At 51.9% G+C, this 22,372-nt stretch overlaps 2 protein-coding genes across 3 annotated transcripts in view; both read right to left on the bottom strand.

Moving 5' to 3' along the window:
• Slc30a10 (solute carrier family 30 member 10) overlaps window positions 1-4,100 on the bottom strand; it is a 30,717-nt gene extending 26,617 nt beyond the window's left edge. The window contains exon 1 of the mRNA XM_087209861.1: window positions 3,559-4,100. Coding sequence (XP_087065987.1) covers window positions 3,559-4,009 — 451 coding nt within the window. The 5' untranslated portion in view covers window positions 4,010-4,100. The remainder of the gene's footprint in view (window positions 1-3,558) is intronic.
• A 5,809-nt stretch (window positions 4,101-9,909) lies between these two features.
• The window catches only part of Eprs1 (glutamyl-prolyl-tRNA synthetase 1), a 60,096-nt gene continuing 47,633 nt past the window's right edge, over window positions 9,910-22,372 (bottom strand). For both annotated transcript variants that reach the window (XM_004867395.4, XM_013066529.3), the window contains 12 exons: window positions 22,182-22,233; window positions 21,307-21,516; window positions 20,915-20,987; window positions 19,684-19,763; window positions 19,294-19,395; window positions 16,626-16,781; window positions 15,434-15,631; window positions 14,911-15,084; window positions 13,750-13,910; window positions 11,388-11,466; window positions 10,323-10,387; window positions 9,910-10,252 (listed from right to left, as the gene is read on the bottom strand). In XM_004867395.4, the coding sequence (XP_004867452.1) occupies window positions 10,102-10,252; window positions 10,323-10,387; window positions 11,388-11,466; window positions 13,750-13,910; window positions 14,911-15,084; window positions 15,434-15,631; window positions 16,626-16,781; window positions 19,294-19,395; window positions 19,684-19,763; window positions 20,915-20,987; window positions 21,307-21,516; window positions 22,182-22,233 (1,501 nt within the window). In that variant the 3' untranslated portion in view covers window positions 9,910-10,101. The remainder of the gene's footprint in view (window positions 10,253-10,322; window positions 10,388-11,387; window positions 11,467-13,749; window positions 13,911-14,910; window positions 15,085-15,433; window positions 15,632-16,625; window positions 16,782-19,293; window positions 19,396-19,683; window positions 19,764-20,914; window positions 20,988-21,306; window positions 21,517-22,181; window positions 22,234-22,372) is intronic.

Below are 22,372 nucleotides of genomic sequence, written 5' to 3'. Positions count from 1 at the left end.
ATCCCAGCACTCCGGAGGCAGAGGCAGGTGGATCTTCATGTGTTTGAGGCCAGGCTGAACTGCATAGTGAGACCCCTCCTCAAAAAACACAAAACAAAGAAAGAGAAATCTGACCTGCTTCAGCGTCCGTGGTGCTGCCCACAGGAAAGGCCGGCCAGGCTACAGCACTGGGTTTTGCTCAGAAGCTCAGGCAGCTAAACTGCAGCATGTTAACACCTTCCACAGCCTGGGTGTGGTGGTGCATGCCTGTAATCCAGCACTCTGGGAGGCTGAAGCAGGAGGATCACAAAATTTGAGCCAGCCTAGGTAACTTTTAGTGAGGCCCTGTCTCAAAACTTTAAAAAAAATATTTTAAAATGGCTGAGGATGTGGCTCAGTGCAAAGGCCCTGGGCCGGATCACCAGTATGACAACAAAATAAAATAAAATAAAGTAGCACCTTTCACAACAGCTAGTCTGCTGGAGGAACATAAAGTCAGAAAGAGTGGAGGGAGGGAACACAATTTGGAATCAAAGAAAATTAAATAAATTCCAAGGAAAAGTATTTTGTTGAAAGAAATGAAAGCAATACATAGATGTTTCAGGCATTAATGTAGCATTTATATATTATGTACATGGCGAGCTGGATCCTAGCTCTATGATATGTAAGAAAAAGATGAGAAATAGAGCAGAAGCCAGGTCCTGCAAGGCGAGAGGAGCAAAACTGAAAATAAAGGTGGAGGTGCAGCCAGGGCCCGGCCCTGCCCCATCCAAGTCAAGGCCACAGAGCTCTACAGGGTACATTTTTAAAAATCCAAGCACGAAAGAGAATGAATGTCCAAGTCGGGGGAAACAAAGCAAGCAAGGCACAGGGAAAAGTGTAAATTAAGCCGATGTAGTCCTTTGGGTCTAGAGAAAGAGGAGCCCAGGCCGCCTGTTCCCAGGACTGGGCCCCGGGCTGTCTGTGGCCCTGGCCTGCTGCCCTCTCCCTTCTCCGAGGACCCACACACCCTTGATCTGTTTTTCCCCTGATGTCTGTGCTGTGTCCCGTCTCTGGACCTTGCCTGACTCCTTGCCTGACTCCCGTGTGGACGCCTCGAGGCAAGGTCCCCACCCAAGCCCCCAGCTCAGTCAGGCTCCGGATCCTCTCTCCTTCCCCATGAAGAGAGCCCGCGGCCCCTCGGTCTGGCTCCCCACACGACTTACTACGTGAGTCCTAGGGGCTTTGAAAGCCTCAGCTGAACTTGTAGTCACGGTCTCAGTGTTTAACTGGAAGTCAGTGGCCTTGGCTACTTGCTACTTTTCCAGATCTCAGCACCCAATATCAGTGTATCAGTTCCTACGCCCGACAGACAGAGCAAACCAATTCAAAGACACACGGAGACCAGAGGCTCGCTAGGAGAAAACCTGTCTCAGGCTACAGATTCCTCGAAAGAAGTAGTGGCTTGATGGGTCCGGATCCCTGCACCAAAGGGCATCCACAGCTCTTTAGTTATAGACACCTCAAAGAACTGGAAGCCAGGACTCTAGACATAGGGAAAGTCTCTCTTAAATTTAGGTTGTGTCTGTTAAGTTGAGAGTCTTCCCTCCACTCCTAGTTTGCACTTCTTGTTAGTAATATGTATGGGTTAATTCCATTTTTTCTGAGCTAACTGATAGTGAGTTAATGACAGTTTATTATTTGATCCAAATGTTTACTCTTTAAACTCAGTCAGGTGATGAGAAAGTTATCAAACTGTGGTTTTTTTTAAAAGAGTGATGAATATATAAGTGGAGACATAAATGGTAACAAGTAGTTATCCTAAAATCACTTGGAAGGTTTAAACACTGAAATTTCTAAAGAGTTCAGCAACAGCAGAAGATACCAAGGTAATAATGTAACACGGAACATATATCTTAAAGCATTAGCTCCGTGTGCAAAGACCCAGGACCACGCTTGGTTATCAGAGGAGAAGGCCACAAGCCTCAGAGACCCACAGGAAGATGCACCTCTGGAGTCTGGCCGGTAGGAACCCAGGTGGACAGCAGGAAACAGCTTTGATCAGTCTCTTGATGTTATAAAGATCGTAAAGCTCTGTACTCAGAGCTATCTGATAATAATTTAGTTGGTAAAACCAGAACTATGACCATGTGCCAGTCTTCATGCTGGTCCAAGTCACCGTCTGCCTGGGGTGCCTGTGGTACCCGCAGGTAGGCACAGTGTCAGGAAGAAAGCTGACGCTGGAACGAGGAGGGACGCCCGAGACATCAGGGGAAGCTCCATGCGAGAGACGCTTCTGTGGCCCACACAATCACTGAACTCCCCCTCCTTACTGTTAATTTATACCCAGCAGGAATAAAGAGTACAGTTTCCTATGGAATGTGCAAATTTTAGGATCTGAAACCTCCAGTAGCCTCTTTCACAGGGTGAAAGAGGTCTAGCTAGGACATGAGCTTCTGGGCTAAAGAGCTTCCACCTCTAAAAAGGTGGGAAATTCATTAGGCTGAGAAGGACCTGGAATGGAGGCTCACAGCGAGCACTCACTCCAGGTGCTCTCCTGACACACACGCCACCAGGGGGCACTTGGGACAGAGACAGGAGCTGCGGGGTCACACAGAGATGCAAACTGAGACTGCCAGGCAGTGAAGAAAGAGAAGCTTGGGTCCCGAGGCCCACACTCTGCCTGCTACCCGCCCTCCATGGCAGGACAGCAAGCTGGGCGCACACTCGGACTGCCCTGGCTGGAGTCTGCTCGGGCCCGGCCCTTCCACAGGGGCACTGCAGTTCCTCTTCCATCAGAGACTTTTGATGCCTACGTGCTTTAGAACATACTCGGTCTGGCAATAAATTAAAGAAACATGGCTCCATCTAATAAAGAAGCATTTTGAGACTTATTGTTCTCTTCTAAGGTTTAGTTTGATCTTGTGACAAAGGACACGGCAAGCTTGGTACCCACTTCTTTTTTTTATTTCTGGTACTGGGGATCGAACTCAGGACCTTGCACTTGTGAGGCAGGCGAGGCACCACCGAGCTAAATCCCCGGCCCTGGTACTCATCTCTAAAACCTTCCTAAAGACCCACAGGTAAGTCATTTTGTCCTCCAATAGAACAAATGCATACAATAAATATGTGAAGATATTTCCATTCCAAAAAGAGCTGCATCGGCTAGCCTACCTTTTCTCTTTCCCCTCCCTAGCTTATTAACATCCTTGAACAGAAGTCCAACAAAGCTATCACCCTCTCCGAACAGCTGAGCCTCTGCTGTTTGTGAATGGGTTATGTATTACAGCACTTTCTGAGCCTATTTTATGGAGTCATTAGGGTATTATTTTTCAATTCAAACACAGCCATGTCCCGTGGGGTAAACAAAAGTGAGTCATTAAGGGAAATCGTTTCCGGCACCACTGCACTGCTTTCCCAAGGCTCCCTGTCCGGAACAGTTCCCTGCCTGTCTGAACACAGCTTTTCCACTCTGGGAGTGAAGTTAAAGTCACCTCCGAGGTGAAAGTGCCTCCGAGAAGCTTCGGGCTGAAGTCACAGGGACAGGCAGGGCCTCCCAGACGGTGCCCAGGGCTCCTCTGCTGTCCTGTCGCTGCCTACCTGTCTCTGTGTCTCCCCGTGGCTGGGGTGTGTGGCAGTAGCAGCAGTCCAGGAAGATGACATAGTTGAGGACGTTGAAGCAGAGCCCGACAATGCCTGCGATGAGCACCAGCAGTGGCTGTTCCGTCTTCTGGGGCGTGATGTACCTCTTGATGGCTTCCACCAGGATGCTGAACATCAGGGCCACAGCGAAGACGGAGTTGCCGAATGCGCCCACCACGTCGGCCCGCAGGAAGCCGAACGTGCTCCTCCTGTGCTGGGTGATGCTGCTGGCCCGGACGCCGCACAGCCCCACGATCATGGACAGGAGGTGGGACAGCACCGCGAAGGCGTCAGACGCCAGGGACAGGGAGTTGCCGATGTGGGAGATCACCAGCTCCATGACAAAGAGCAGGGCACAGACCACGCACATGAGGATCAGCCGGAAGCTTCTCCCAGAGTACCGGCCCATGGCCCTTCCTCGGCTGAAGGAAGGCTGAGCAGCGGGGACAGGTCTCCGATAACACCTCCCAAGGACGCCTCTTCAGCCTTCCAGCGCTTATCATGTTTGGAAATTAGCTTTTATAGGCTGCCATAAAGACGTAAGGCAGTTTAAAGGGCAATTAACTGAGAGAAGTCACGTGAGCAGGGCTCTACAGAGACGGACCTGAGGATTTTGTGTGTTGACTGAGGGAGGCAGCAGCGTCTGTGTCCTTCCGTCCTCGAGTCGCTCAGCGAGGTGGTGGCCAGGCTTCTGCCCCTTGGCGTGCAGCGCTGGCTCAAGATGCACATCACTGGGCCCCAACAACCGTGCTGTGTGCACCGGCGTGTGCACTGCTGTGGAGGGCACCTGCTGTGTTAAACGGGGGACAATCTGGGGCCAGCAACCCAGGCCTGGGAGCCACTGGGAGCCAAAGCCGAAGGTGACACCAGGGTGAGTTTCTCCTGCTTTTGAGCTGGGAAAAACAAGCCCGAATCTGTCAGCGGTCCTCATGTATAAGATAAGAAAAACGTGGTGTTCAGGAGGGTGAGCGCTGTGAAACCGAGGGCCATCCCAACACCTCAGGAAGGACACCAAGTCTCGATGTCACCGATGCGACAAGGTTCGGGGTTTTAGTTTTGCTTTTGAAAATCTTAGCCATCTGCACGGCGTGGAGAGCTCTCGCGGGCGCTCCCACCGCCAAGTGTTGGGGCAGCTCGCCCGGCAGTCTGTTAGAGAAGCGTCGGCCGTTCCGACTGCACAGAATCTTTTCGGGGTTTGGTCTGTGATGGTCACTGCGATGCGTCCCCTCTACCGAGCGTCTCACCCACGACACCAAGACGCTCGGCGTGTCTGCCTGAGACTCACGTTTGGATCAGTGGGAGGCAGATGCCGATGTCCTCTCTGAGGTGGGGGGCCACCTCCAACCAGTTGACAGCTGGCAAAGGGGCGCTCCTCCCGCCTGGCCCCTCTAGGACAGCTCCAGAGAGCAATGGGGAGGGGAGCGGCTGGAGCGCACGGAGGAAAGAATTCGGGACAGCAAGTGCAGGCAAGACCCTCTCTGAAGGGAGAGCCTGGAGCGTCAGGAAAGGGCACCTTTCTGCTGGGGGGATTAACAGGCGGTGTTCGAGCTGGCGGAAAGGGAAAGGGCAGTGGAGCCTCAGGAACCCCTAAGCGTGGGGCTGAGCCACCTGGTGGGCTGGAGGGTGGGGTGCAGCCCGGAGAAGGGGGCATGGGACAGGGCTGTGGAGGGGCTGGGAGGCCGAGCTCTGTCCCCGGAGCCCCACCTCTTGGAGAGCCTGAAATCAGCAGGATCCATCGACCCATTCCACCGAAAGCCAGAGAGGGAGCACAGGAGCTTCGGGAGGAGAGAGTGGCCGGTGGGCTGCATGCGGCTGCCCTCACTCGCAGTCCCAGCCTGTTCCCCAAGCGCTCCCCTCAGTCCTGATTCCTCCACCGCTGAGTCTCACTTCTCTGGCAGCTTTAAATATACCCTGAAATGTGCCCATCGCATGACACTCACTTAAGTCTGGCTGTCATGTAAACGCCCCCGACGCTCCCCACTCAAACTTCCCCGTGAAGCTGAACCAAGACCCTGGCTCCACGGGGTCTACTCAGCCCCGAGGAAAACGTGCTCGCGGTCGTGTCAATTTTCCAAATGCTACTCTCCATAGCTCTCGCGTGCGCTGCTGCTGACGGAGGGCACCCTGGGAGACGTCTTCGTGAGGGTCACCGAGGGACCCCCAGCCGAGGCAGGGCCCAAACGCTCTTCCACCACCGCGCCTGCTTTCCCTCTTAAAGACAGCGGCTTCAAGCAGATCCAGCCAGGAAGGGGAGCACTTCTGTTTAGCTTTCCTCACTGCTGCATCCGATGGTGCTTTAAACACAAAGCAGGCAGATGTACGATTCAGTGGCTGGCACTTTCTAGACAGTGAAAGAAAGCCGGGCGTGGTGGCACACACCTGTAATCCCAGGACTCAGGAGGCTGAGGCAGGGGGATCACTACAAGTTTGAGACCAGCATGGGCTACACAGTGAGTTCAAAGCCAGTCTGAACTCATAGTGAGACCCTGTCTCTAAAAACAAACACAAATCAAACAAACAAAAAAACACCTAAGTAGACAGTAAGAGAGACAAGCTACAGGCCACAGCCCGTCTGAAAATAACAGGCTGCTGGTAACTGTCTCCCCCAAACCTGATGCTACTAATGAGTAAATGTTTAAATAAAAAATTTATCGTAGTAAAAGACACAGTGCCTTAGCCACCCCTCAAAATACTCGGAACCCTCCGCTCATTCTAAACACATTTATCCCCTCATTCTTGGCAATGTGTCTCTTACTACAACAAGGTTCACTCATGGTATTTTTCCATTGCATGTTGGTGACTGATAGGAATAGCCAGAACGGCTGATCTTTCCACACTCCAGGGAAACACCTTCTCCTTGTTTTCTGTAGCTCTCCAGGGCTGTGGAAGGAACCGGAGCCTGGCGCAAGCTGGCAGGTGCTCTTCCTCAGCTGGCTTTGCGAACAGCCCTCTTGAATCCCCTGCTTGTCCCCAAAGGAGGTGCTGGTGTCTGATTCTTGGAAAGGTTTTGGGACATTGCTGGCATGATGAAGAGCTAGCTCAGCTCACTCGTGGGTGAACCAGACGTTCTGGGAGGTAAGCAGGTCTGGCGGTCCTGGCGAGTAGGTCAGTAATAAGCACACCAAGACCCGCTTGCTTCTCGCTGCAGGGAGCTCTCCTCAGTATGTGACCACGTTTGGGACCATTGGTCACAGCCCCACTCCAGGTTCATGGGTGTCACATTCACAGATCCAGCCAACCACAGGAGGATGCTAAAGACAAGATGGCACGTACTGAAAGCGGTGTGCAGCTTACTGGTCACTATTCCTGAACGATACAATGTCACCACTGCTCACAAGGAACTGCCCAGTGGTGAACCTTTTAGGGACCAAGTGCCCAAACTTCAACCGAAACCCACTTATCTCAGAGCGCCCACACTGCAATTAGGGGTTCCAGTTTAGAAGAAACAACTCATGCATGCATCAACATCTTGTCTTCAAAGAAAAGCACAATAATACACGTACCACAGGTTCACCACCACCGGTGTAGGGATTACCAGTGAGAGGTGCTGTGGACCATTACATGAAAACACCTAACTGACATGAGGGGTTTGAGCATCCTGAGTTTGGAATCGAGGGTCCTGGAACCCTCCCCGTGTATTCCAGGCGTGGACTATTTGTCTACAGCCGCCACCTGTGAGTAAAATATGGTTCACTTCTTCAAGGACATTGTTTGTATTCAGGTTCACACACCCTTTTTCCTCCCAGAACTGAGGATGGAACCCAGGTATACGAAGCACTTAACCACTGAGCTAGGCCCCAGCTGGTTTTACTTTGAGACACGCTCTCACTAATTTGCCCAAACTGGCCTGATTCACAATCTTCCTGCCTCTGCCTCCCAAGTGCTGCTTTCACAGGCAAGCGCCACCAGGCCCTGCTCAAATTCCGTGTCTTCAGAGTGCCAGTGATATTCAAGAGGGTACATGAGCTGCGTGTGGTTGTCATGCTTATAATCCTAGCTGCTCAAGAGGCTGAGGCAGGAGGTTCGTGAGTTTGAGGAGGGCTTGGGCTTGGGCATAGCATGTTCAAGAACAGGCATGGACTACACGGCAAGACATTGTATCACAAAAACGTTTTGATAATTTTAGCTGAATCTCAGCTTAAGAAAAGAAGCCAATTTGTTAGCAATACAGTTCAGGTGAAGGAGTCCTTAGAGTTCCTTTAAATAGTGAATCCCTTTAAAACAGCAAACTTCATGCTCTTCTGCGATCATTTCTACTAAAAAGAAAAAGCCAGATTTACTTGTGCACCAGAGGTGGTCACCTCCTCCGAAATGACAAGGGCTAAGGACAGAGAGTGTGGCTGTTGCTCTGTGATCTACTTCTTTGCAGGGTTTTGCCATGGACCAGCTTAAAAAACAAAACCCGTCTTCCAAGTGTTCTTCTGCAAAGCAACCTAAGTGCCCAGGGCACGGAGGGACGAGACTCGGGTGTGTCAGGGATGATGCCGGTGCCCACCTGCTGCCGAGCGCAGCACTGTTTACCGCGTCAGGCGCTGTCCGGCCGCCTTGCTGCGTGGGGTTCAAGACTGAAGTCTGGCGAGACCGCGGCCTGAGCCAGGACTGGGACAAGCCCGGCCTCTCATTTCAGTGACTTCACATGGCTCAGAGTCAGACACGGCTTCTGAGCGGCCACAGCCCTGATCAACGAAGTGGGAGCCTAGGACTGCGGCTCAGCCACTGCACGGGCCGCGTGGAGCCAGGCAGTGCCTGACGACGACCTGAGGTGCTGCGCCCGGTCTGCGTCCAAGGACACCTTCCTGGGCACGGAGAGCGGGTCCTGGGCAGGTGAGGCCTGCACACCTCGGCCTCTGAAACTTGTTTCCTCCTTCACCTGCACCACACCGCGGAGCTCAGCTCCTGTGTGGAAGCGACTGTACTAATTACCACCAAGGGGAAGTGCACGGAAACAGAGCCCTGGGTCCCACAGTGCGGATTCCACAGTCGCCAAAAGGAAGGGCGAGGATGGCACAGCAAGGAGCACACGGCTCACAGAAGGCCCGAGTGCCAGGCTGAGGCCATGCAGGATGGCTAACGAGAGCCACCAGGCTTCCAGGGAAGGCAGGCTCCTTCCTACTGGAATGTTGGGAAACCCCAAACACCTTGGAGACGTGGAGCCTGGGCTGGAAACCGGAGGCCGGGATCCAAGAAAGGCAAGACCTCGAAGACGCCAGGAGCAATAGCAATGGATGCGGTGGTGGCACAGACTGGAGTCCCCGCTACTCAGGAAGATGAGGCAGGAGGATTGCTTGAGCCCAGGGGATCAAGACCAGCCTGGGCAACATTTCAAGGCCCATCTTTAAAAAAAGCTGGGCATGGTGGTGCACACCTGTAGGTCAGGAGGATCACAGGTTTGAGCTGTTTGGGCAAACAAGCGACTGAGACTATCTCAACATAAAAAATGAGAGGCTTGACATGTAGCTCTGTGTGAAGGACCTGGGTCTAACCTCCAGTACTGAAAAACGAAGTCACAGGCATCTCTCCAGCTGGCCCAAGGAACACGGATGTCCGCAGCTGAGCTGACGAGCGAGCGCACCGCAAGCAGTGCAAGGCTGGAGCGGGAGGGCACAGGCCTGGGCTCAGCTATGCTCGCTCTGAACCCCTAGGGGTGGATGGGGTGCTGAGGTGGCCAGGGAAGGCTGCTGTCCCTCTGTCTAGGGAGCAGCGGGGACAGACAGCAGGCAGGGACGCTGGACTCCGAGGGTCAGGCCAGGAGCAACGCCAACACAGCACCAGGCAGTGGGTGCTGGATGGAGGGAAGGGCCTCAGCCGCGCGCCCTTGACAGGAATGCGGGTGCCGGGTGAGGAGCTGAGGGCCAGAAGCAGCCGCAGGCCAGGCCGCTCGCTCCTCCACTCGGGGCCCCGGTTTTTTAAGGCCCAGTAGTAACTAGACAGCAGCTCCAGGGGAGCCTTGCTACCCCTCCCCTGTGATCCTGTCTTCACAGGGGAGACTCGGGCCGATCTCCCACTGCGGCAGCTCGGGGCCTCAGGAAGCACGCTGAGGCAGCAGGCTGCAAGTTCAAGCCCAGCCCGGGCAGCATAGCACCGAGACCACGGCTCAGAAGCAGACGCCAGCAGGCTGGGATAAGTGCAATACGGAGGCCCTGGCGTCTGTGCCCAGCGCACACCCGGAGGTGACACGAGGCCGGGGACAGTGGAGGAGGAGGAGCATTCGGAGCGGCACTGTCTGAGTTCCAGTGACCGCATCTCAGGGCAGGAGCTCCACGGAACACAGCTGCAGGGTCTCACAAGCCAAGGAGCACAGAAAGCAGAGCTAGTTCATGGTATTTATTTCCAGGTTGTTTACAGGAAAGTCTTTCCCACCGGCAACTCAGGCATAGGAATAGTTGTCTCGTGTGACCGCCTTTTACTAGTTTTATTTTTATAAAAAATCAGAAAACTGTATCCGAGAAGACACCGGTAGCAATTCTTTAAAAAGTGGAGGAGGAGAGTGCTGCTTTGCCCTCAGTAGCTCCGGCCGAACAAGGTGTAGAACTTGGCGGGGTTCTTGCCGCACACGCACCGGGCTCCGGGCTGCAGCTCCTGCAGCGGCCGGAAGGGGATGCAGAGGCTCTTGGCGCCCATGGACGGGGCCCCGGGCTCCAGGTCCTGGTCCCTGTGGGGAACGCCAGCGTCAGGGTGTCCGGTCCTGCTGTGTTCCGCACACGGCCGAGCGAGGTGCTTACCTGGTGGTGGTCTTCTTGATCCAATCCTCGCAGTCGATCTCCCCGCAGAACGGGATCTGGGCGACCTAGTGAGAGAGGGAAGCGCTCACTCTGGCCCCACAGCACAGCAGATCCAAGCTGTGCGGCTCACAGGCATGGGATGCAGGCCTCCACGTCTCAGGGCAGGAGGAAGGAAGGCTGGGCCTCCCGAAGCCCACACTCATCTGGCACGAGGTAAGGCCGCACCTCGGCAACACAGGGAAGACCACTTCCCACAGGGAGTGCTTACAGGGCCGAGAGGCCTGGGCTCCTGTGGGCTCCTGGGCTCCTCCTGGGCTCCTCCTGCAGCCCTTGGCGCCTGTGCTGGCAGCCGGCAGTTTTGAAAGGAGCCAGAGGCGGCGTCCTGAGGGGCTCAGACCCGAGCTGAGCTCCTCCCCACCGCATGCAGTGTTCTGTGAATTAGCAGCCAGGAGACAGGAACCCCAACTTGTTGCCCTGTTTTTAGGACCTGCACATTACAGGTCTACACTAAAGCACACCAGTGCCTGTATCCCAGTACTGTGGCACGCTGAGACAGGAGAGACCGTGTCTCAAAATAAATGAACAAAAATTGATGAATTCGAGTGTGGTATGTACGTGTACCACTACCACAAATGTGACAAATGTGCTCACTATGTATACAAACATACACTAAGACTTAGCAGAGCACAGGGCTGGGAGAAGCCCGGTGTCCACCCGAGAACTGGGATGAGACCAGCCGATGGGAGGCTTGGTCATCGTCTGGAGCACTGCTCACGTCGGACTCCAGTGACAAAGCAACATGGAGCACTGTGGGTCAGGGTGAATGCACACATGGCAGTGCGACCCGGTGCTGCAGTGCCGGGGGCCGGTGGGGACAGCCCAAAGGCTGAGCCACGGGGCTCGGCCTGCACAGGGAAGGGCGCCGCGCCGCACTCGGTGATCTTGGTACACGGTGCCCAGGGCCAGGCTGTGGCTGAGGCAGCACCCGCCCAGCACAGTGCCCCACACGCACGGCCAGGTCCCCCATCCGCCGAAGGAAACAGCGCCATGCTTCCCTGCACTCACCTTCCCAGCATCTAGCGTCTTCTGAAAGTCTTCCATTGTGTCTGCCACTACCATGTGGGTCTTCAGGTCTTCAGAAGCCCTGCCAAAAAATGTAGAAAAGATATATTCGTCTTACAAATAGAACAATATAAAAATTGGTGAGACAAGCATAATTTAATTAAAGAGACACCTGACAGTCAGGAAAGCTCAGGTGAATGGCAACGCCATCCCTAGCAATGACCTTCAGAGGGAACGTCAGTGACCTTAGCAAGGTGCCGCCCGAGCCCGACACATGGCAGCTGCATGGCTCCTGCTCACGCCCCTTGCACGGCTGCTCAGCCAAGGACTGACAATGCCGAGTGACACCGCAGATCACTCTGGGGTCCAGGTCACTTTCTAAACCTCTCCGGCCTACACAAGAACAAGCAGAGGGCCGGGGATGCAGCTCAGCGGTGCCGCGCCTGCCCAACAAGCGCAAGGTCCTCAGTTCGATTCTCGGTTCCAGAAAATAAAAGAGGAGCAAGCAGCAGGCTGGCAAGCAATCCATGGGATTGTCGCAATGAAGAGACATGCAGTATGACATGTGCTGGCAAACAGGGTATGTATTATGGGAGGTATTTTTACACGCTGTGTAATTCTCTCCATAGGGAGCTCAGGTTTTAGAGCTGCACATCAGTGTTCTCCTCCACAAAGTCACCCACTCTGTCACGGGGGACAGAGGAAGAAAGGGCCTGTCCGTTCTTTCCGAACCTGGGGGGACACCACGTGCACACTGAGCCAGGGCCTGTGAGCTGTCCACCGAGTTCACCGAGTCCGCTCCCTCCTCTTCCCACCCCGTCCTTTTCTGCAGTGAAGTGGCCTGTGTGATCCAGGGCCAGGCCGCACACCCTCGCTCCTGAGCGCAGCCCTGCCTCCGAGCTGCTCCTGCAGGGTGGGGAGCAGGAGTCGACCACGGCCTACACCCCGGTCCTCTCACTTGATCTTCCCTCACACGGAACTTCTCACAATACTGAAAATAGCCACTTACCACACGAAGACACGAAATCAGCACAGCCCCATTCAGGATACATGAGTCCTAAAATGAGCCAAGCCTTTGACAAGACCCACAGCACCATGTCTCCCATGCACTACAACTCGTCCACACATTAGCTTCTCTCTGCTTGGTAAAACAAGGATCTAACCAACCATGAGGGCGAGCGGCGACACCTGAGCAGACACACGCCCCTCCTGGCCAACACCACCTGTCCTCGGCTCAGGCAGAACTGCATCCTAACAGCCTCCCAGACCACTCCCGCCCACTGCAGGGCGCGCAAGCCGAGATGCGAAATCACTGCCTAAAACCCCCAAGCCACCCGAAACCCACGGCAGAGGCGAGCTCGGGCCCCAGTCAGACACTCAGGGCATGACAGCACAGCTGCAGCCCAGCCTCCCAGGCCCTCTCCTCTCGCAGGACCCTGCGCCCTGCTTCAGGCAGGTGGGACAGCACACGGCACCCCGAGAACACCACTAATGGGGTGCACGAGCGGCCAAGAGGCTCGGCGTTCCTTACGTGCCCAGCACTGGGAAGCCACAGACACTGCTGTGGACCTCGGGGAAGGGGCGGGCGCTGTTGATTACGGCCACCAGTGTGTGCAGCACATGGGGGTGAATGCCTTAGTCCCCCTCTCGGTTACGGCATAAAAGCCCAGATCTGCAGCCTCTCCTAGGCAACTCCCAGAAGAATTACAGACCCATGCCATAGTGATACGCACATACTCATGTTTATACCCACAATTCACAAGAGCTAAGCTCTGGAAACAGCCCGGATGCCCATCAACACACAAATGGGTAGAGGAAATGTGGCACAGATATGAAATAGAGTATTATTCAGTCACGAAGAATGAATTTTCCTGTCATCTGCAGGAAAATAATGCAATTTGAGACCATCATGCTAAGCAAAATAAGACACAGAAAGTTAAAACATTGTTTGGTTTGTCTTACACAAAAAACCTTGTATGTAAATAAAAAATGACTAAAATAAAGGAGAGATGGTAGGGATCAAGAAGGCAGGCTCTTGGGGCACTTTGGAGAGAGAGGGAGGCACAGAGGATGGAGCAAAGGGACTGAAAAGGATCAATTTAGCAAGGCCCCGGCACAGAGCAAACTCCACTGTTCTGCACCACAAACACACACCGGAACAGCACAGGTCACCGCTGTGAAGCTGCTAGGAACAGAAGGCACTTGGCAAAATCACTGCAACACAGGTCAAGACCAGAGGCAGGCACAGCACAGTATGCTGCCTGGGAGCTGGGGGCCACCGCAGGTGCACCCCAAAGCTCCTTGATTCTGAGCTCGGCGGCCAGGTGCAACCTGAAGGCTGGGGGCGAGCACGCTGAGCACACACCTTCTGAAGAGGCTGGCGTGGATGTCTTCCAGCAGAGCCTCTAGCTTCGCCTCGGCCTCACTTTCCGCTATCGTCAGCTTCTCTCCGGTATCTCGCCTCACAGCTACAAACTGACAACTCTTCATGTCGCGGGGCCCAACTTCGAGTCTGATCGGAACTCCCTGTGGGGCAGGCAGGGCACTCACTGAGAGCCAGCTTACCTCGTGGCTTTGTCTACGTGAGTCACAAGGAACCCAAAAGCAGAAGTGCAGTCGAGTGAGAAGCATGCAGAGGACACTGCTGGAGTTAGAGAACGAGCTGTATCAGCAGATCACCTACTGCCTGAGCGCTGTGGGCTGCAGAAGCACAAGCACACCACGGAGAAACCAACAGGGCCGCTGTCAGGGCAGCTCCCACCCGCACCAAGGGCATGGAGGCGGCCGCGAGGCTGAGGCCAACACCTACGGCACCGACCACAGCCCTGCACTTCTCCCTGGCAGCTGCCCCGGGAGCCCCTGTGCCTGAGGCCCTGAGGACAGCTCTCAGCTGTGAGTGGCCGGCCCTGCCATCTGCTCCTTGGCCGGCTACCTCGGGCTTTTACCAGGCCTCTCGTTCCTAGGGCCCAGAGCCTTACCTGGCAAAGGAGGTTTTACACTAACAAGACTTTTTCAGATAAGTCACATCCTCTACGAACAACTCAGCTGCTGAGTGGTGGCCCAAATCAAAGCCACGGGGCTTTACTTTCCCACCAGAGGAGCTCGTGAGCATCGCAAATGAGACAGAGGACACTGAGGTGTGGCGACACTGTGCCATCACTCTGCAGCCTGCCTGCTGTTCTTGTCACTTACATGAATCTGGCATCAACGGTTTCACCCAGCGACCCTGTGAGGTTTATTCACTACAAGCAAAGGCTTCAAGATCATTCTTACTGTCCTAATTTTTAAGAAATAAGCTCCTATGAAAGCTTCTGACAGGGGGCGGTGCTGGGGATCCCCGGGGCTTGCAAGCCTGAGCCACCCCGGCCTCAGCCACACAGCAGCTCTGGGTGCCCTGAGGCAAGGTGTGGACCACGCGGGTATCAACATTCACCACGCCGAGGAAGAACTCTTCGAAACTCTTCGGTCTCACAGAAACAGAGCCTGGGAAAGGCCCAGACCTATGTGGGGCGCGGGGTGGGGTCACCTTGAGCTCCCAGTGATTGAACTTCCAGCCCGGAGAGTAGTTGTCTCGAAGGTCGACGCGGGTGCGGATGTCGGCCCCGAGCAGTCGCCTGCAGTAGTCGCTGCACTTCACCATCAGCGCCTCTCGGTCTCCCTCGGACAGCGCATTCGTGATGCCGCAAGGGATGACCACCACCTGGAACCCGCACCCAGACAGAGGTCAGCACCGGGAGCCTGCGTCTGAGCACGGGCCAGCGTGGGGACGACGGCCTGCACATCACAACTCACTGGCCACACGTCTGTGCCCCATGCATCCTCCCAGCCCGCCATTCATTCCACCTCTCGGACACCACTTCAAAAACAGATTTGGGAAGATTACACAGAGTAGCTTTAAAAGTTCAAAGAACAGAAACAGTGAAGCAAACAGCCCACAGGTTTCCGGGCACAGAGGTCTGGGCAAAGTCTGCCCAAGCGATATCCAGAATCCCCTGCCAGCTCTCTGGCAGACCCGGCTCAAATGCACAGGAGCGAGCGGCGCCCCCTACCTGCACGGAGGCCACCCGGGGCGGCAGGACCAAGCCCGTGTTGTCCCCGTGGACCATGACCATCACCCCAATGGTGCGTGTGGTCAGCCCCCAGGAGCACTGGTAAGCAAACTGCTTCTCTCCTGGTGTCTTGGGATCTTCAAAAACGATCTCACACATTTTGGAAAAATTCTGGCCTAAATGATGTGACGTTGCGCCCTAAAACAGTGACATATAAAGAAGCTTTAATGTTAGTGACCTACTATGCCTCTGAAAGCGATTACTGTAAGATCACGTTATAAAGGGACACCACACTTGTCTTTTTTTTTTTTTTTTTACATTAAATAAGGTTTTCAAATCAAGTATAACTGATACAATGAAAGACTAGAATTAGTCGAAAGATACTCCACCAGTGCTTTGCTCTGGGCAGCCCCATTCCCAGGAATAATATGCACTGGATTTAAAAGTCCATGCTTTGGTAACTAGGATACAGGCCATGATTCAAGTGACTGTGGAGACTCACAAGACTAGGACAGATGCTCTTAAATTACTACAGGCCCAAGAGGCACATGAAATACTTGTTTTTTATTCATTTGTATTTAAGAGTTAAACAAAAAACATAAAAATTGAGCACATTAATGAGACAACATGTGCTATTTCCGTCGACAGATACGTTGTCCATGGAAATATAAAACTGAATGTATGACAGCTCCATCAGGGTCAGGTTGGACAGTTTTCCTTCAGCTTTCAGAATGTGCACTACTGTCGTCCAGTCACCCCACTACCCGACCGCTCGCTCGAGCCCCTCAGGCCTGGCCAACTCCAGCGAGGCACCCACTGCCCGCCTCCCCTCCCACCCGCTCTCCCGGCCCCTCGCAGCTCCAGGACAGGTGGGGCTCATCTTCCTGGGCCTGCTTATTCCACCTGATGACCTCCAGCGACATCTACGGCACTGCAAATGACAGGACCCCCACAGTGCTCTATGGCTGAGCAGTACGGACGGTGTGCAAGTGCTGCGCGTCCGAGCGTGACCATCAGAGGACGGACGCCTCCTGGCTACAGCGAGCAGCGCTGGATGGACACGGGTGCTGCTGTCTCAATCTGCTGATTCCATCCCCTCCAACTCCACACCCACAGGTGGTGCTGCTGAATCACATGCAGCTCCATTTTCAGCTTGCTGAGGAGCCCACACTGTGTCCATGACAACGGGTACCTGGATGGCCCTGCCGCTGGCGGATATGAAGGCCTCCACCGTGGTTGTGTAGTCTCCGCCTGCAAACTTCTCCTTCTCCGTCTTCCTGCCCTTGACCACGGGGATGGCCAGGAGCTCCTCATACACCCGCGTGTACAGCTCAAGGATCTGCAGGACCTGCAGCCCAAGTTCAAGGCAATGTGTTCATGTCTAGGGCTAATTTACTCATTACATTTAAGTTTTTTTGGTTTTTTTTTTGGTACCAGGGATTGAACTCGGGTCCTTGCGCTTGCGAGGCAGGCAGCAGAACCACTGAGCTAAATCCTCGGCATTAATTTACTCATTACAGACGTACAGAACAACACTGCCTAGGACTAAGTGCACTGAGAGCAGACTTCTAGGAATAAAAACTGAATGGAAAGGTTCAAGTAGCCAGTGTGAGATTTATTATGGAAGATAACCAACAAAGCAATGTCAAGTAACCTTTACAAATGAATATAAGGTTAGAAAATAAGAAAAAATCGATACTTATGATAGATACATAGCAGCCAGAGTAAAAATCTCCTGAAAAATGATTTAACTTGAATCACTGAACTGTAACTTTTCCCACATTAAAGTCCAAATTATTTTAATTTGGGGGCCGTGCTATTTTTTTTTTTTTTTTTTTTTGGTACCGGAGATCGAACTCGGGACCTTGCACTTGAGAGGCAGGCAGCGGAACCACTGAGCTAAATCCCCGGCCCATTTATTTATTTGTTTATTTATTTAACTTTTTTCTTTTTAACTCCCTGTCTAGCCTATTGACTCATATGCATGCAGAGCCTGAAATGACCAGGAGGCAGTCTCAGATTCCAGTTCATCAGAATCAGTGTTTTCTTCCTCCCTTTTTGTAACTAACTTCTAGGCAAGCAGAGGATAAGGAACAGAAAGGAAAAGTTCTGCTAGTGGATCCCTAAGAGTAATGATGAATGTACTCTTTTCATTTCCAAGCACTGATTTCTGGACCCATGTATCCTGGCTAGGAGAAAACAGCAGCTCATATATGAAATGCTGATTAAGAATACACACAACCTTCTGTGAAACTTTGCCCCACCCTGAAAGGTACTGCCATCTAGTGGCACTGTAACTGCATATTCAGAAGGCCACTTTATCATTTTATCAATCTGGATGGTGGGGAAGATGTTAAGACCAGTGGATTCCATGAGCATGAGCCCACTGCCATACTTCTTTGGACCTGAAGTTCATATCTTGATCAGAAGCCATACTACGTGGTGTACCATGATGGTTACTGTGGTATTCTGGTAGTTCATGGATGTTAGTTTAAGCAGAAACATTACATGCAGGAAAGGGAAGTCCACACCCGATCAAGTGTCTATTCCAGTAAGGGAGAAGTGCTGCCTCTTCCACGGTGAAAGTAATCAAATATAATCAACCTGCCCCAGGGTGCAAGGTGATCATTGAGGGGAATGATGCCATAGCAGTGTTTGTCTTTGCTGCTGATAGGCACTCAGCGTTCACCATAGGCAGTTCAGCCTTCTTGAGTGGAAGTCAGTGTTGCCTAGCCCTTTCATAACCTCCATGTCTGTCACCATGACCGTATTGTTTGTGAGCCCACTGGTCAGTGACAGGGGTGGCTGAGGAAAGAAGCTGACTGCTGTCCACAAAATGAGTGTTCTGATGAACTTGATTATTCAAGTCCTCTTTTTCTGAGGTTACTTTCTTATTTATTTATTTTGTATATCCTTTTATTGGTACATTTTAGGTATACAATATAATGACATTCATCATTGGAAATCTGCACCTTTACATAATCTCTCTTGGTTCTTATTTTCCCCCTTCCCCTGCCCTCCCTTCAAGCCCTCCATCCCTCTCTATTTACAAAGACTTTGTTTCCTTTTTTTCATTTTCTCATATTAATTCCATTCCCTTCTTTCCTTTCCCCTACCCCTCCCACTTCCCCTTCCCCTCCCTTTGCCCGTTTTCTTCCTATTTCACATTATCTATTATCCGTTTTAGTCCTTGTTTACACTTTCAGTTTCTCACACTAGAGAAACTATTCGGTATTTACGCATGTGTCCTGTTTATTTATTTTTGAGACAAGGTCTCCCTATGTGGCCCAGGCAAATCTCAATCTCATGGCAGTCCTCTTGCCTCAGCCTCCCCAGTGCTGGGATTATAGGTCCGAGCCACCATGCCCAGCTGTTTCGCTTTGGTTTTGAGATAGGATCTTACTATGTATTTCGGGCTGGCCTTGAACTGAGTGTAGCCCAAAGTAGCCTGGAACTCACAGTGATCCTCCTGCCTCAGCCTCCCAAGTTAAAGTCCATAATAGTCTCCCAAAGTCCAAAATATTTTAAACTGAAAATTTGAAAGAACACATTTCATCCAGGAACAGTGTGGCACATGTCTAAAATCCTAGCACTATGGGAGGCTGAGGCAGGCAGACTGAGAGTTTTTAAGGCCTGCGTAGACAACACGGCGAGAACCTGTCGCAAGAAAAACAAAACAAAAACCCCTGCATATATCCTGAATTAATAAAATTACAGTAAGCAGTTTCTAAAATCTATGTACCCTTGAGTTAATTTTATTTTCCTTTTTACAGATGTTACATAAAATTCAAAAAACAAAATAAAGCAGAACTGAATGCTTCCTCTAGCAGACTATCTAATGACAGAGCCAACTTTCCTACCTCTTCTGCTGCTTCTTCAAAAGTGGCGAAGGCGCTGTGCCCCTCCTGCCAGAGGAACTCTCGGGTGCGCAGGAAAGGCTGCGGGTGCTTGAACTCCCAGCGCTGCAGGAAGCCAGAACACAGCAAGGTCGTTATGCAGAGCTGTGACTATGCAACCAATTTCCTGGGGAGGTACCTGAGGCCCCAAACACTTCCCAATGGTTCTGGACTCCCAATTCTTTCAGTACAAAAGTAAGCGACCGGTCTGGGGATTTAGCTCGTGGTCCTGGCACCTGCCTCGCAAGCACAAGGTCCCAAGTTCAATCCCCGGTACAAAAAAAAAAAAGTAACTGACAAAGTGTGCTTTTAAAATCCAACGCCCAGCACAGCCCGAGAGTCGCGTGCACCTACCACCACATTGCACCACTGATTGAGCCGGATAGGCAGGTCCCGGTGGGACTGCACCCACTTCGCATAGGCAGGGTACATGACTGGAAGACAAGGGGATGGGCGTCAGTCACCTGGGCCCAGTGACACCAGCAGACAGGAGAGCATCCAGGGTGCGTGTGATGGTCACCTGTGGGCATTGGTTCCATTTCATAAGCATATCACTCACTCACAGGCATACGTCCACTTGGAGTGATCACATGTTCTATTCTGCACATAAGAGTTATACTTAATCTGCTTTGACTGCTTTCATGTTTTGTTTCTGAAAACACTAAGATGTGCCATGTTTTGTGCTAAGCTCTCTGCATTCGTTATCCTGTTGGATTCTCACATTGAACCCACAAAGTAAATGTCGTATCAATTCTAAAGATAAGCTAAATAACTTCCTGAATCCAGCAGTTATGTATCACAGTCAGAATTTTGGTTACTTTGTAACTGATGCATCTACCTACCCAGAGTATGAATGCTCTTGCCATGAGTTACACCCCACCTACCCATGATCCGCAATTAATAAAACTAAACCAGAGTCTGCCAGTCTGTTAATGAGACAAACAGCTGGCTTCTTATTTTCAATAATGTACATACAAGAGGATCTCTAGAAGTACCAAAGAGCAAATAATCCTTAACTCTGGAGAAGGATATCTCAACTTAGAAGACATTATCAAGCCCAGAGCTGTCAGTGCTGCTCCTACTTACTCTGTGCAATTCTAGGAAAATGACCTAGTTTTTCAGAGATCTTTCTTTATCTGCAAAGTGAGATAACAGCTGCCTCTGCCTTCCTCAGAGCACTGCTGAGGGTACCGCATGTATGTACATGAACACACTTACGAACCTTAGAAACCCGGCACAAGAGTAACTCTAAATGGATTCAAATGAAGAAAACAACTGTAAGAATCATAAATATGGCATGAAGTATTAGTGTCTGCACTCATGCTATAATCATTCCAAGAATAAAAATTCTAAGATTCCTTCAAAAGCTCTAAAAATACAGCACAAAATTTTTAAATGATGAGTGTTTAAAAAAACCTCTCTATTGTAATGGTGAAGGCTTCTGCACTGCGCTAAATACTGTGGAAGAGTGAAATGTGTAACCGAGGTTTGTCTCGGTCTCTGCCAACACTGGCTCAGCGTCACATGGCCGACAGGGTCACAGACACCCCGACACCCGCGCACGAGTCCCTCAATCCCGCCCCACCTGTCTCGCTGGTCGGGCGGATAGCAATCGGCTCTGCCAGCTCCGTCTTCCCGGACCGCGTAACCCAGGCCACCTGGGAAGAGAAAGGCGTCTCTCACCGTGTTTTCCCAAGCCCTGCAGAGCAATAGCATAAATGCATGTGTTGCTCAACATCAATTAAGGCACATTAAAGAGTTGCTCTGCTATTCCTGTGAGGAAAAGAACAAATCAGCTAATTCGATAACGTGAAAAGCAGAATCACAGCTTGCCAGGAAGACAGAAACAGAATTTTTAAAAAACTAAAATGGCTTTACATTTCTCTAAATTGGTTGTTTTACACTACTGAAAATATACTTTTGAGTTTATGAGAGAAAACTGCAAAACACCAAAGAAGACCGGCTCCCTCCGCGTACCTCTGGGGCAAAGTCAGCAACATGAGTCTTCTCCTTCTCCAGCGCGCTCTGAGACACGAAGATGGGGAAGTAGCAGTTCTCAACGCCGAGCTTCTTGATCTCAGCATCGAAGAAGGCCTTGATGGACTCCCAGATGGAGTACGCCCAGGGCCGGAGGATATAGCAGCCACTCACATCGTAGTACTCGATCATCTCTGACTTTGTGATGACCTTTCCAACAGAAAAACAGAGTCTGGAGAGATGGAACCAAAATTTCCATACATGTGGCATCGCTGGGGAAGCAGATCTCCAGCCAGGGGCCTCCACTGACCACGGGAGGCCGGTGGGACAGAGCTTGGGTCCCAAGGGTCCCCGAGTGTCAGCGCTGTAAGCGCTTCCCGGACCTCAACTCCAGCCTTGTGTCTGCTGTCATCTCCATGGCTCTGGACTAATCCTTTACCTCACGACGGAGAAATGTCAAATCAAATAACAACTGTCTACCTCACCAGGCACCCTTCCACTCAATAATGTAGGTGACCAACCGTCTTTGCGAACTGTGGCGTTAGTCTGTCAACATGAGTATGACTACTAACTTTGTACTTGGACTTCAGAACCTGAACAGAAAGCAGCCTTCAAAAAATGTAAAACTTAGAGCCGGGGATGTAGCTCAGTGGCACAGCGCCTGCCTGACAATGTGAGGTCCTGAGTTAAATCCCTGGTACCAAAAAAAAAAAAAAAAAAAAAAAATTCCAAAAAAATATAAAACTTAGGGCTGGGAATTTAGCCCAGTGGTGCTGCGCCTGCCTGGCAAGAGCAAAGTCCTGCGTTAGATTCCTGGTACCGAAAACAACAACAACAACAATGTAAAACTTACAAACAACTGAGTGCATACTCACCTGAGAATACCAATCGGCAAGATTTTCTTCTTTTTTTGCCTCAAGACCCAACCTGCAGATGTGAGAAACAAAATATGAAACCTTTCACTCTACAGGTGCTTTCAGGTTGTGTCAGTACATTTTCTCTTGCTGTACCAAAACACCTAGTGCCCAGCCTTCGACAGACCGAGTTGACCTGGCTCCCGGCTGCG

This window comes from Heterocephalus glaber, unplaced genomic scaffold, assembly GCF_053883595.1.
Source record: "Heterocephalus glaber isolate CG9 unplaced genomic scaffold, H.glaber_assembly_v1.0 deba00001067, whole genome shotgun sequence".
Taxonomy (NCBI): domain Eukaryota; kingdom Metazoa; phylum Chordata; class Mammalia; order Rodentia; family Bathyergidae; genus Heterocephalus; species Heterocephalus glaber.
The sequence above is the reverse complement of the archived record's forward strand: the minus strand, read 5'-3'. Positions and strand labels throughout refer to the sequence as shown.